General features: G+C 36.8%; 1 protein-coding gene across 31 annotated transcripts in view; it reads left to right on the forward strand.

Annotated features, from left to right (window-relative positions):
• Positions 1–13,711, forward strand: part of PIKFYVE (phosphoinositide kinase, FYVE-type zinc finger containing) — a 92,611-nt gene that overhangs the window by 26,857 nt on the left and 52,043 nt on the right. For 18 of the 31 annotated variants that reach the window (XR_678623.5, XR_010149859.1, XM_516057.8 and 15 more), the window contains 5 exons: positions 5,711–5,849; positions 8,004–8,161; positions 9,311–9,422; positions 11,247–11,394; positions 11,922–12,089. Coding sequence is in view for 29 of the 31 variants with exons in the window: in XM_516057.8 (XP_516057.3) it covers positions 5,711–5,849; positions 8,004–8,161; positions 9,311–9,422; positions 11,247–11,394; positions 11,922–12,089 (725 nt within the window). In the remaining 2 variants the exon portion in view is untranslated. Of the gene's footprint in view, positions 1–5,710; positions 5,850–8,003; positions 8,162–9,310; positions 9,423–11,246; positions 11,395–11,921; positions 12,101–13,711 lie in introns of those variants that run through there. The other 13 variants (XM_054679268.2, XM_009444134.5, XM_009444135.5 and 10 more) reach the window with 5 other exon arrangements.

Below are 13,711 nucleotides of genomic sequence, written 5' to 3' on the forward strand. Positions count from 1 at the left end.
GTTAGAGTAATCCCTGCCATATTTGTTACTGTTTTCTACTTGTTGCCCTTGTTCTTCCTGTTTTTGTCTTCTGTACCTTTTCCACCTTTATGTATTTAATTGAGCATTTTATGTTATTCCATTTTCTGTCCTTTTTAAAGGATACGAGTTACATTCTTTTTATTTTTTTTAATGATTGCCCTAGAGTTTGCAATGTAACTTACAACTAATCCACATTTACTTTCAAATAATACTATACTACTTCACAGGTAATGCAAATACCTTATAACAAAATACTCCCAATTTTTCCCTCCCATCTGTTGTATCACTGGCATTCATTTCACTTACATATAAGCATGCGTACATACATAATTGAATATATTGTTGCTATTATTTTGAAGAAATAGTTATCTGTTACATCAACTAAGAGTAAGAAAAAGAAAAGTTTTTACTTTAACTTATTCCTTCTTTGATGCTTTTCTTTGTGTATTAATAGATATAAGTTTCTGACCTATATCATATTCCTTCTCTCTGCCTTTTCAGCATTTTTCGCAAGGCAGGTCTACTGGCAAAAAATTCCCTCAGTTTTCATTTGTCTAAGAAAGGCTTTACTTCTCCTTCACTTTTGAAGGGTATCATCAGGGTACAGAATTGTAGGTTGATGGCTTTTTTCTGTCAATATCTTAAATATTTCATTTCATTCTTTTTGCTTGTGTGGCTTCTGAGGAGAAGTCAGATGTATTTATTATCTTTGATACTCTACAGGTAAGGTTTTTTTTTTTTTTCTTTAAATAGAGATGGGGTCTTGCTGTGTTGCCCAGGCTGGTCTCAAACTCCTGGCCTCAAGCGATCCTCTTGCTTTGGCTTCCCAAAGTGCAGGGATTACAGGTGTGAGCCACCATGCTTGGTCTTTAAGGTGGTCTTTTTCAAGATCTTTTTCTTTATTTTTGACTTTCTGTCATTTGAATACACTTAGTTTTGCCTATGTGTAGTTTTTTTGACATTTATCCACGCTTGTGTTCTCTGAGCTTCCTGGACCTGTGGCTTGGCATCTGACATTAATTTGTGGGAAATTCTCAGTGATTATGGCTTCAAATATTGCTTGTGTTCCTTTCTCTCTTTGTTCTTTTTTCGGTATTCCCATTACATTTATATTATACCTTTTGTAGTTGTCCCACATTTCTTGGATATTGTTTGTTCAGTCTTTTTTCTATTTGCTTTTCAGTTTTGGCAGTTTCCGTTGAGATAGCCTCAAGTTCAAAGATTCTTTCCTTACCTCTGTCTAGTCTACTAAGAGTCCATCAAAGGCACTCTTCTTTAATGTTATGGTGTTTTTGATCTCTTGCATTTCCTTTTTGCTTCTTTCTTAGAATATCCATCTCTCTGCTTATATTATCTGTTCTTGCCTGTTGTTTACTTTTCGCATTAACACCCTTAGCATATTAATTATAGTTTAAAAACAATTCCTAGACTGATAATTCCCACATTCATGTTGAGCCTGTTTCGGATGCTTGTTCAGTGTCTTTGAACTGTGTTTTTTGGCTTTCATTATGCCTTGTGATTTTTTGTTGAAAGGTGGACATGCTGTACTGGGTAAAAGGAACTATGGTAAATAGGCCTTTAGTGATGTAGTGATAGGATGTAGGGGGAGGTTAAGTGGTCTCTAGTCCTGTGAGTCACTGTCACAGGTGAGCCTGTGCCCCTGAACTGTAAACTTTATCAGGGCTTTTCGTTTTTTTCCCCTTAGGTGAGACAGAATGGCTGGAGGGGGCTGGAGTTGGGGATTTTTCTTCCCCCATGTGGAAGGCTAGAAGGGGCTGTGGTTGGGGATTTCCTTCTCCCTGGGTAGGTTAAGCTCTGATATAACTCCAGCAGGTTAGGCTCTGGTAAAATAGTTTCTCCTCAGGGCAGGACTTGTTGTGAAGAACAGAATGCTCTGACGTATTTTTAAGTTCTTTATTCTCTCCCTCTGCTGGAAGCCAGAAGCCGGAGGGAATTTTTCTGACATTCACTGTGAGGACGTGGTAGATCTGGAAGTGAAACTCCCAAAAGCATCCCCACTACCCCCATGACTGGGTTCACCTAGAATTTGTATCTCTGGTTTGTCTACACTGAGCTTCAAGGAACTTGTCAATTTGATTTTAGGTTTTCCTACCCTATTACTGGTTCCCATGGAGGTTTCTGCTCCAGTGAGTTGTGATCCTCTGTATCTGCTTGTCTGTCTGCAGTATTTGGAGCAGGATTTGGCTTGTGACCTGACTGCTCTGATGGACCTAAGAACAGTTGATGATTTTTCTCTTTGTTCAGGTTTTAGTTGTTGAGATGGAGTGAAGATGCTCACGTGCTAGACCAGAAGTAGAAAGTTCTATTTTTTACTTTTGAATACTTAAGTGTTTTTCCTCAGAACAATCATGTTCTCTTACATAACAAATTTAGGAAATTGTAACAGTGGTACATTTCTATTATGTAATATACTGTAGGTATTCTGATTTTGCCAATTGTCCTAATGTTTTTTTGTACTGATTTTCCCCCCAATCTGTGATGCAGTTCAGAATCATATTGAACTTATTTGTCATATGTCTTGGTTTTCTTTACTGTGTAACAGTATCTTAGTCTTTCTTTGTGAAGAGGATAGACCAGTTGTTTAGTAAAATGCCCATCAATTTAAGTTTATCAAAAGCTTCCTATGATTAGATTTGGGCTGTGGAGTTTTGGGGCAGAAATACTCCATGAGTGCTACATCCTTCTCAATCTGTTATGTTATAAAGGACACAATACAAGTTTATCCCATTGGTGTTGTTGAGTTGATCTCTCACATGTTAGGTTTCTCCACTGTAAAGTTACTATTTTATCCTTTGTAATTGGTAAGTAATATGTGGGGGAGATACTTTGAAACTGCATGAATACCCTATATCTTACTAATCTTTCAGTCAATAGTTTCAGCATTCATTTATGATACTTGTTGAAATGCAGTGTTATTATGTTTGCAAAATGGTGATTTTTCTAAGTCTATCATTGCTTTTACATTTATTAGTTGACATTCTACTCTGAAAAGCTTTCCGTTGTTGGAGAGTTTTGGGTGGAGTGTGGAAGGATGACATGACATTTTTTTTTTTTAGACAGTCTCGCTTTGTTGCCCAGGCTGGAGTGCAGTGGCGCAATTTCACCTCATTGCAACCTCTGCCTCCCAGGTTCAAGCAATTCTTGTGCCTCAGTCTCCCGCTAGCCTGGGATTACAGGCACCTGCTAGCATGCCTGGCTAATTTTTGTATTTTTAATAGAGACAGAGTCTCACCATGTTGGCCAGGCTGGTCTCAAACTCCTGACCTCAGGTGATCCACCTGCCTCGGCCTCCCAAAGTGCTGGCATTATAGGTGTGAGCCACCACGCCTGGACGAAACAGACAAATTCTAAATATATTTTGATTGTAGAGCTAATAGGATTTGCTAATCAACTGGATGTAGGCTTCAACAGAAAGACATCAAAGGTGACTCAGGTCTTTGACCTGAGCAGTTGGAGGGGTGGAATTACCAACTGGGAGGAACAGTTTGGTTTTAGATGTGTTGAATTTGAGATATCTTCTAGACATCCAAGTGAGATGTCAAATAGTTGGATATATGAGTCCAGAATTTAGGGGAGGGCTACAGGCTAGAGATGTAAACTTGGATGTTGTCATCATGTGTATGGTATTTATGAACTTGGATGGAGATCATCAAGAGAATGAGTGTGAAAAGGGAGGAAATAAGGACTAAGGACTGAGATTGGAGAAATCAAGAGAAACCAGAAAAGGAGACGGGGAGAGGCCAGCGAGGGGACAGGGAAACCAGGAGGGTATTTATCTTATTAGTCAAGTGGAGAAAGTTTTTCAAGGAAAGGGAGTTATGCTGCTGATATGTTAAGTAAAATGAGGAGTGAAAACTGACTATTGGATTTAACGACAACATTGGTAATCTTGATAGGCAGTCTCAGTGGGTTGTTTGGGGTTTAAGAGATAATGGAAGAATTACTGGAGATGGGAGTTTTGCTGTAAAGTAGAGGGAAATGCAGCCGAGGGATGTGGAGTCAGGAGATGGCTTTTTAAAAAGATGGGGAAAATTACAGTATTCCTGTTGGCATGTGTAGAAGTGTAGGGATACCTGTGCTAATTTACAGTGTATCTCCATGTGTTTTGAATTAGTGCTAAGATTGATGTAAGTCTTTAGGAAAGACGTAATTTAGTCAATGAATGCTGTCTCTAAATATAATTTTAATCAGTATTCTTGCTACTAGGCTATTTATTACAGCTTTTGACATTAAAGTTGACTAATTTTCTTTTATTCTTGTTGCCACTATATTAGAATATGTGCAAGGATGGCTAAAATGATAGAGAAGTAGAATGTATGGATAATGCACCCATTGGAAAAGAGATTAAATTAAGAAATAATAGCAAGCTTTCACTGAAAGACTATGCCAAGAAATAAATAACCAATTATTTTTAAAAATTGCTTATCGGCTATTTGATATCAGTGATTTCCTGTTAACTGACACTTTGCTAAACCTGTGAATACTTTCTTAAATTATTTAAAAAACATTTTTATCTTTATACTGGGGAAATATTGGTTTTTCAATTGACACCTAATTCTAGGTGGCAGCCCTGATACATATTAGTCGAGCTACTTTAGGCAGATTACTTAATCCCTTATTCTTGATTTCTTTATCTGTAAAATAGAGCTAGTAATACATATTCCATAGGATGCTGTGAAGATTAAATGTGGGAAGATACAGATACTGCCCTAATGAATGAGTTACATATATGTAGTCTAACATATCATAGGTGCTTTTGCCTTTTATCCTTTATGTGGAGGCTAAAATTGGGTTTAATTTTTTTCTAGATAGAAGCCAACTAAATTTCTAGTTACCTTTTCTTTTAAATAAATTAAAGTTTCCTTGATGCTATTGGTATTCCACTTCTAAGTCATTTGTTTGGTAACTTTACCAAGAGTCAAAATTAAGGATATGTGTGAATACTGGTATTATGAGAAGAAACAAATTTCTTGTAATTTTTCTACTGACAAAATAGCATAATGTAATAATATTTGAGGACAATATTTTAAATATAGGTCTACTAGTGAGAAGAAAGGAATTCTTTTTTTGGTCATAACATTTTGCTTATTTGGGCGTCAAAATTGGTGTTCCCTTCATCAGATTGATTGCATTGCAGATATTTAACTATAAAACCTTCTTAGTTCATGGGCTATACAGAAAGAGGAAGAAGGCTAGATTTGGCCTGTGGGCCATAGTTTCCTGACTCTGATCTGCAAGATTATTTCTGCATTTAATTTCATTCTTTATATTTGTTATTAAAAAAAAATCCACTAACTTACAGCATTTTAACAAGAAGACTTTGTATCTATTCCCTTTGAAATATTACTGATATATGAACTATGTAATTGTTTTCCTGTAATCTTTCCATAACTACTTTCTTTTAAACTTATTTCCAAGTAATTTTAGACACACATAGAATTGCAAAATATAGACTTACATAGGGTTGCAAATATCGTACAGAGAGTTTCTGGGTATCCTTTACCAAATTTCTCCCAATGATAATATCATGCATAACCATCATAACTACTTTTAAAAGTACCCTTAACATTGGTAAATAAGCATTTATTTAAAAATGAATTTTCTCTGTAATTCTGTTTATTGAAGAAGAATTTACACCTGTGATTTCACTTCTTGTTTTTATTTCCAGATCAGCCAGCATTACTAACCTGTCACTGGATAGATCTGGTTCTCCTATGGTACCTTCATATGAGACATCTGTCAGTCCCCAGGCTAACCGAACATATGTTAGGACAGAGACCACTGAGGATGAACGCAAAATTCTTCTGGTACTGGTCCAGTATCTTTGACCCATTGCTAGTTTTGAGCATAGAGAATGTTTATGTGACTGAGTCTTTTTTTTTCTTTTTGAGACACGGTCTTGGTGTGCTGCCCAGGCTGGGTTGCAGTGGTGTGATCTTGGCTCCCTGCAACCTCTGCCTCCCGGATTCAAGCGATTCTGGTGCCTTAGCCTCCTGAGTAGCTGGGATTACAGGTGCATGCCACTACACCTAATTTTTTGTATTTTTAGTAGAGGCATGGTTTCACCCTGTTGGCCAGGCTGGTCTCAAACTCCTGACCTCAAGTGATCTGCCCGCCTTGGCTCCCAGAGTGCTGGGATTACAGGTGTGAGCCACTGCACCCAGCCTGTCACTGAGTCTTTTTAATAAGAAATATATAAGTGAAATAGCATATCAGTTAAACAGAAGTGCTTAGCTTCAGTTTTACTAGGATCACCTGAGAGATGGGTCAAGTATTCTATACTCATTGCATTAATATTTTCTTTTCTTTCTTTCTTTATTATTATTATTTTTTTTGGAGATGGAGTCTCGCTCTGTCACCAGGCTGGAGTGCAGTGGCGCGATCTCAGCTCACTGCAACCTCCGCCTCCCAGGTTCCAGCGATTCTCCTGCCTCAGCCTCCTGAGTAGCTGGGACTACAGGCATGTGCCACCACACCGAGCTAATTTTTGTATTTTTAGTAGAGACGGGGTTTCACAGTGTTGGTCAGGATGGTCTCAATCTCCTGACCTCGTGATCTCCCTGCCTTGGCCTCACAAAGTGCTGGGATTACAGGCGTGAGCCACCGCGCCTGGCCAGTATTTTCTTTACCCTTTTATCTGGTAAAATCAGAATTCAGTTACCTATGTAATAAGAGCTTAACTCTTAGATCCCATATTGCTATTTAAGCTTTGAAGCATGTTTGTTATACACATGTAACACTTTTCAGACATTTAATACTATATGTTTATATGAAATAATCAGTTGCTTATTGAATTTATCTGTGCATAAAATACTGTGTTCAATTCTAAGAGTGACTCAGAGAAATGGAAGGTATGGCTGTGTCCTCAAGCTTATAATTCAAAAGTAGAAATAAGAGCCAGGTGTGGTGGCATGCACTTGTAGTCCCAGCTACTTGGGAGGCTAGGGTGAGAGGACTCTTGAGGCCAGGGGTTTGAGGCTGTAGGGTGCTGTGATCATGGCTGTGAATAGCCACTGCACTCCAGCCTGGGCAACATAGCAAGACCTTGTCTCTAAGACAACAAACAAACCAGCAAACCCACAAAAGGTAGAAATAAGATCAGTGGGAAGATCCTTAATAGTGGAAGTAGTAATACTTTAATAATAAAAAAGTGTCAAGTAAATAAATGACTATATGTCATGTAAGAATTCAAAAAAACAGAAAGCTCATTACTAATGAGGGAATCAGAAAAAGGCTTAAACTGAAGGACTTGAACTGGACCTTGAGAGATGGAATCATTTTGGATAGGCAGTGAGGAAGGTGAATCTTATTTAAAGGTGTGAAGAAAGATATAGAGGTAAGAATAAGCATGACATTTTCCATGGCCAGAAGTAGGATTTTTTAATTGGGAGAGAGTTTAAGTAGGAGTCTGGGGGCAATGAGAAAGGAAAGTTGTTTGGGACTACCTGGTGGAAGGCAATGAATTCTGTACTTACAGGTGTAGATTTGAAACTTTAGTTGCTGAGGAACATTCAGAATTTTTTTGAGCAGGGAGTAATTTACTGAAGCTCTTCCTTTTAAAAAATTCATCTGTCAGTTGGGTACACGGTGAGAATCTGGTGGAGTGAAAGCCTCTAGGAACAGTTACCTTAGGTTAGTGTGATTAACTGTTGTCTCCCTCTGCCTTGCCCCATCTCCAAAGAAGAATACATAAATAGGAGATTGATAATATGTGCCATTGACTGAAAAAAGAGTATTTGGAATAGTTGGTTTTCAAGAGAAAAAGTTATGTTTGGAATTAGATGAGCTGAGTTCAAGCTGTTCCCACGTATATGACATTTGTATTAAATTGTGTGAGTTAGCTACCATAAAGAAATCCAAGTTAGGTTTCCTTTTATGAGTCTAAAAATCACAGGAAAACATCTGAAAAGGTATATAGCATTTTTCTCAAGGGTAACTACTTGCTGTTAATGTGATTGCAGGACAGTGTGCAGTTAAAAGACCTGTGGAAAAAAATCTGCCATCACAGCAGTGGAATGGAGTTTCAGGATCACCGCTACTGGTTGAGAACGCATCCCAACTGCATTGTAGGAAAGGAATTAGTCAACTGGCTAATCCGAAATGGGCATATTGCCACAAGGTATTCTGATCTTAGAAGGTTTCAATATTATTTGTTTATCTTGAATGAGAAAACATATTTGAAGATAGTAAGAGTTACAGATTTCTTTGTAGAGTTAGGGTGCTCTTTGTTTTATGTAATTGATGGTTTAGGGTGCTAATTACTTAACCCTCCTCCAATCTGAGTTTTAACCAGCAGAGAACAGATGCAAGGAGTACAAGGAGCCAAACAGGATCTTAATTTACCTTATTAAAAGCAGAAGAACTCTCTAGCAAAGGAGGATTAGAGAAGGTAGCTGGAACCTAAGGCCAAAGAATTCCCCAGCTACTGTTCACTAATCTAGACAGGTTGTAACCTGTGTTGAGTATTTGATCCATAAGCTATGCCTGTCGGGTCCTAGCTTGCCTCACAAATCATTTATAAAAAAGAGTAACAGACAGGTCCTGCTTTTCAAATACATGTATCCCCTAGCTTTTACTATTTTCTCAGATTAGCTGCTCCTCCTCTCATGGGAAGAAAAAGGTACGTAAAGAAGTAAAGAGAGAAATAGCTTCAAGCAGTAAAGCCCTGGTTGCAATTTTGGCTGTATATATTTTTTAGCTTTGTGCTTTTAGTCACATTATTCAATCTCTGAGACTTCTTCACCATGAGGAAAATTATGTGGTCCTGTGAATAAACTGTGGGGGATGAAATAATAGTGGCTGAAGTGCTTTATAAATTGTGAAATGCCATATAATGTATTGTGTCATTAAGTGTCTATTTCATATATATATACACACACACACACATTTTATGGCTGTATCTGTAATATTTGGTATTGTCTTATTAAAACTAAGCTCCTTGAAGGTAGGAGCTTTTCTCAACATTTTAAAATCTGTTAAGTATAGGGTTGTGCATGCATTGAATACTCAGTCAATGCTTGCTGTTATTAAAATTAGGTTTTGTTGGGACTGCCTTACCAGTAGTTTCTTCTCCTTTACTATAGTACCTGGAAGAATCTTTTAGTTTGCTTTAACTCTCTCTTGTTTCGTCCTTTACTTATCCAAGGGCCATTTGAAATTCTAACTCTGATTAGAACTGAAAAAAAATATTTTAAGGTTGTGTCTTATCTGGTACTTAACTATTCGGACTGACTTTTAAAACTTTTCATTTTTGTGGGTCTTGATTCAGGGCACAAGCTATAGCAATTGGACAAGCAATGGTTGATGGACGTTGGCTGGATTGTGTTAGTCATCACGACCAGCTTTTCAGAGATGAGTATGCGCTGTATAGACCACTGCAGGTACTTTTCTGTGTTTACTGCCAATTAGAATGTAGCAAGCTTATTTTATAGTCTTTCTTCATCAGTGGGAATAAAAAGTAGTTTATTAGAAGATGATTTTTCTAACATTTTTTCCTGCTGTTTGAGGAAAGTTAAAACTTTTTTTACTTGGTAGGCAGCAGTGATGAAAAAGCTGCCATTAGAATCAAACATTTTATTGTTTACTTTAAATTTGATCAGACAATAAAAAAGGAAAAAGATAATCGAACACTTTTTTCAGTTGGTGTGGTAGTTCTTAAATTTGGGTTTATGGTCTTTATAGTTGCTTATCATTTAACTTTAATGGTTTTTGGTTTTATTAGGCCTATGCTTTTAGAACTGAGAGTATAAATAATAAAATGAAAAATTTTATGGTATCTATTGAAATCATTTTGACTCTAGAACTGTTGTATAACTAGTGGTGCTGGCTGGGTACGGTGGCTCACGCTTGTAATCCCAGCACTTTGGGAGGCTGAGGTGGGTGCATCACCTGAGGTCAGGAGATCGAGACCATCCTGGCTAACATGGTGAAATCCTGTCTCTACTAAAAATACAAAAAAATTAGCCAGGCATGGTGGTGGACACCTGTGGTTCCAGCTACTTGGGAGGCTGAGACAGGAGAATGATGTGAACCTGGGAGGTGGAGCTTGCAGTGAGCCGAGATTGCGCCACTGCACTCCAGCCTGGGCGACAAAGCAAGGCTCCGTCTCAAAACAAACACCAACAAACAAAAAACAATGGTATACTGATGAATATATGTTTTTTTACTTTAGGGAAGTGGAAATTATTTGAAGATTTAACTTCAAAAAAAGATATACTTTCACTCTTGGTTTATGTAATTTGATACAATATATAGGTTATATATATACACACACACATATATAAACATATATATACATATACACACACAGGCACACACACACACATATATATATATATATATATAGCTGACCGTTAAGAATTAGGGATACTGACCCCCTGTATGGTTGAAAATTCACGGATGTTTGACTTCCCCAAAACTTAACTAATAGCTTACTGTTGACTGGAATCTTTATTGATAACAGACAATTAATACATATTTTGTATGTTGTGTGTATTATATACCATATTCTTACAATAAAGTAAGCTAGAGAAACATGAAGAAAATCATAAGGAAGAGAAACTATACTTACTATTCATTAAGTAGAAATGGATCATCACAAACGTCTTCATCCTCGTTTCGTGTTGAGTGGGCTGAGGAAGAGTGAGGAAAAGAAGAGATTGCTTTTGCTGTCTCAGGGGTAGCAGAGGCAGAAGAAAATCCACATATAAGTAGACCAATGCAGTTTAAACCCTTGTTCAAAGGTCAGCTGTGTAATGTTTAGTAACACCTTTGTGAACTAAAATTGGAAAGTCAATGGTTAGAAGAGACAAATGACTCCAAATATTGGTGTGGCATGATTGATTAAAAGTTATTTTGCAAGATGTGTTCTGGAGAGAGTTGCCCCAGAGCTAAAATAAATTCTATGCTATCTTCACTCTCAGGACTAAGGCATGAAATGAAACACTATAAAATCTGTATCAAAAAAATATTTTGTTCTTAATATACTACTTAAGTCTTCTAGTTAATGAAAATCACAATTTTAAAGAGTGGAATTGTCAGTATGATTCTGGTTTATAACTTGGTTTTTGTTAATTTGTTTATTTTTATAAAATTCAATTGTTAGGTTCATAGAAATATTGGACTACAATTTATTTATAGTGTGACAGCCTCAACATTGTTGCCATTGAAGGCCAATTGCTTGGATCCTGTCTTCATCCTTTCAGAGTACAGAATTTTCTGAGACGCCTTCTCCCGACAGTGACTCAGTGAACTCCGTGGAAGGACACTCTGAGCCATCCTGGTTTAAAGACATAAAGTTTGATGACAGTGACACAGAACAGATAGCTGAAGAAGGTGACGATAATTTGGCTAGTGAGTTTAACTTTCTAACATTTTAGTTTTGATGGGTCATTGCTGTGTATGTATGATAAAATGATTATCTTGTTTGTTGAAATAATTCAGCTTTATAATTTATGGCTCCAACTAAATGGAAACATCTGATAGCAGTCTTTGTCTTAGATACAGTATTTTCTTAAACCAACTTGTTAGGTTGACATTTCTAGATTTTACCATAGTCTATAGTTTGTAGCAGCTTAAAAATAACTGAACTAATAATATGGCAGCAGACAACTTTCTCATCTCTTCACTGTGATATCAGACTTTCTCTCTGCAGAACCTCCAATATATTTCTTCATTTTAAAAATTGATTTTATATTTAACTTGTTCAAATTTTATTAAGTCTACACAGAAGTACATGAAAATACTGTATCCATTTTGGTATTGCACATTGGGCTTGTATATTAAAAAAACATTTTTCTCCTTTCCTCCAATACCCTGATAAAACCCATTTTTACTCCCCTCCTCTCCCTATATTTCTTTCCCCTTCCCAACACTAAAAGATTCTGCCAGTCCTAGCAAGCGCACATCAGTCAGCAGTTTCCAGTCCACAGTGGACAGTGACTCAGCCGCTTCTATCAGCCTGAACGTGGAGCTGGACAACGTGAACTTCCATATCAAGAAGCCCTCCAAGTACCCACATGTGCCCCCTCACCCTGCTGACCAAAAAGGTAGGAGGTAGTCACCATCTGGAATCCAAACACAGGCTGGACAGCTGGGCCATAGGATCTCATGCCAGCCTGTCCTTCTGGCTTCCTCTGTCCCACGTGGCTGAGGGGATTTGGTGTGGGTTTTGTTCTACCCTTTCTCATTTCTCCCACACCTCCTCCCCATACCTTTTTTGGTTGATTCCTTTTATTTCTTGTTTTCTCCCTCAGCACCACCATGCCCAGTGTAAAGCTTGTAGTCTTTAAAAGGAACTACATCTGACTGCTCTTCCCATAATGTGCAACTTCCAAGGTGGCATTTCTTTGCATTTATAACATGGATGTTCTGCTCTATTCTTTTCTCTTTCTTCATTTAACATTTTAAAGCCTATTTGCCTTTGCCGTTACCCAGTAACATAATATTTCACTAAACCCATTAAGATGCTTGAACTAGATTGGGGGAAAATCATTCACACATTCCAAAATATCTCCATAATAATTCATAATGCTTATTATGTATATTCTATATTTATTAAAACAATTTCTTCTCTAATGTAAAATGAATTCATTATTTTTAGCTATCTTATTTGATGCTTTAGTCTACTGGCTCAAAAATAATAGTGACCATATTCAAAAGATATTTGGTGTAAAAGGAGAAAGAGGTAAACATTACTAAAATCTAACATAGCAGCACATAAGAAATGCCTGTTTTTAAAATGGATGATGAGGTTTACTTTATTGGGTATAATTAAAAGCCAATTTAAATTATAGTCCTATCATGGGATTGTGTAAAAGTGAATAAATAAAAAATACATGAGTAAATAAATAAATGTGGGATTTTGTTATGTTGTAATAACTGAAAAATCATTATTATAAAGATGAAGCACTTTATTCCATGATTTTACCTGGAGTTTGTATTTTAAACATATAACTGTCTAAAGTGGAATTGTCTCCTTACTTAGATCTGAAATGCTTGCCTAAGTTTTGCGCACTCTATTTCGAGCCTAAGAATATGGTCAGAAAACAGAAGCTTTTGAACCAAACATTTATACTAAAATGATTTGATACAAGTTTATATTTCTCCAACAAATTTCTCATAGTTGTCAGTATTAGCTATTATCAAGATGTGGTAAAATGGTACTTAAGAGTTATAGTAATAAAAAGGAATATGTTATTTAAAAATAAGTAGAGAAGGTGTGTTAATGAGACTTGACTAGCATTGAACATGAGTAAGATAGACATCTTTATGGAAATCCTCAAAACAGAAATTGGAAAAATGATGGAGAATATTTGGGTGAGTATGAAAGGAGGGAAAAGCAGATATGACACTTGTGTGAGAATTAACTACAGATGGTGGTCACTTGGAGGATATTATGAAGGTTTTGAGTATAAACTTACAGATGTGGGTCGGGCACACAGATGATGAACATCTGTTCTCTGGACACATCTGTTGGCAATCACATTTTGCTGTAAGCAGAATGTGAAGTATACTTTTGACTTGGTGATGATTTCATCTCTTGGAATGTTAAAGAAGTTTTGAAAATCTTGAAGAAAGTGACCTGTCATCATAGAATTTGTAATAGGGAAGGATAGACTGCTGAGCGCAGTCAGATAACTTACTTTTGAAAACCTAACTTGAGAACATT

This window comes from Pan troglodytes, chromosome 13, assembly GCF_028858775.2.
Source record: "Pan troglodytes isolate AG18354 chromosome 13, NHGRI_mPanTro3-v2.0_pri, whole genome shotgun sequence".
NCBI lineage: Eukaryota > Metazoa > Chordata > Mammalia > Primates > Hominidae > Pan > Pan troglodytes.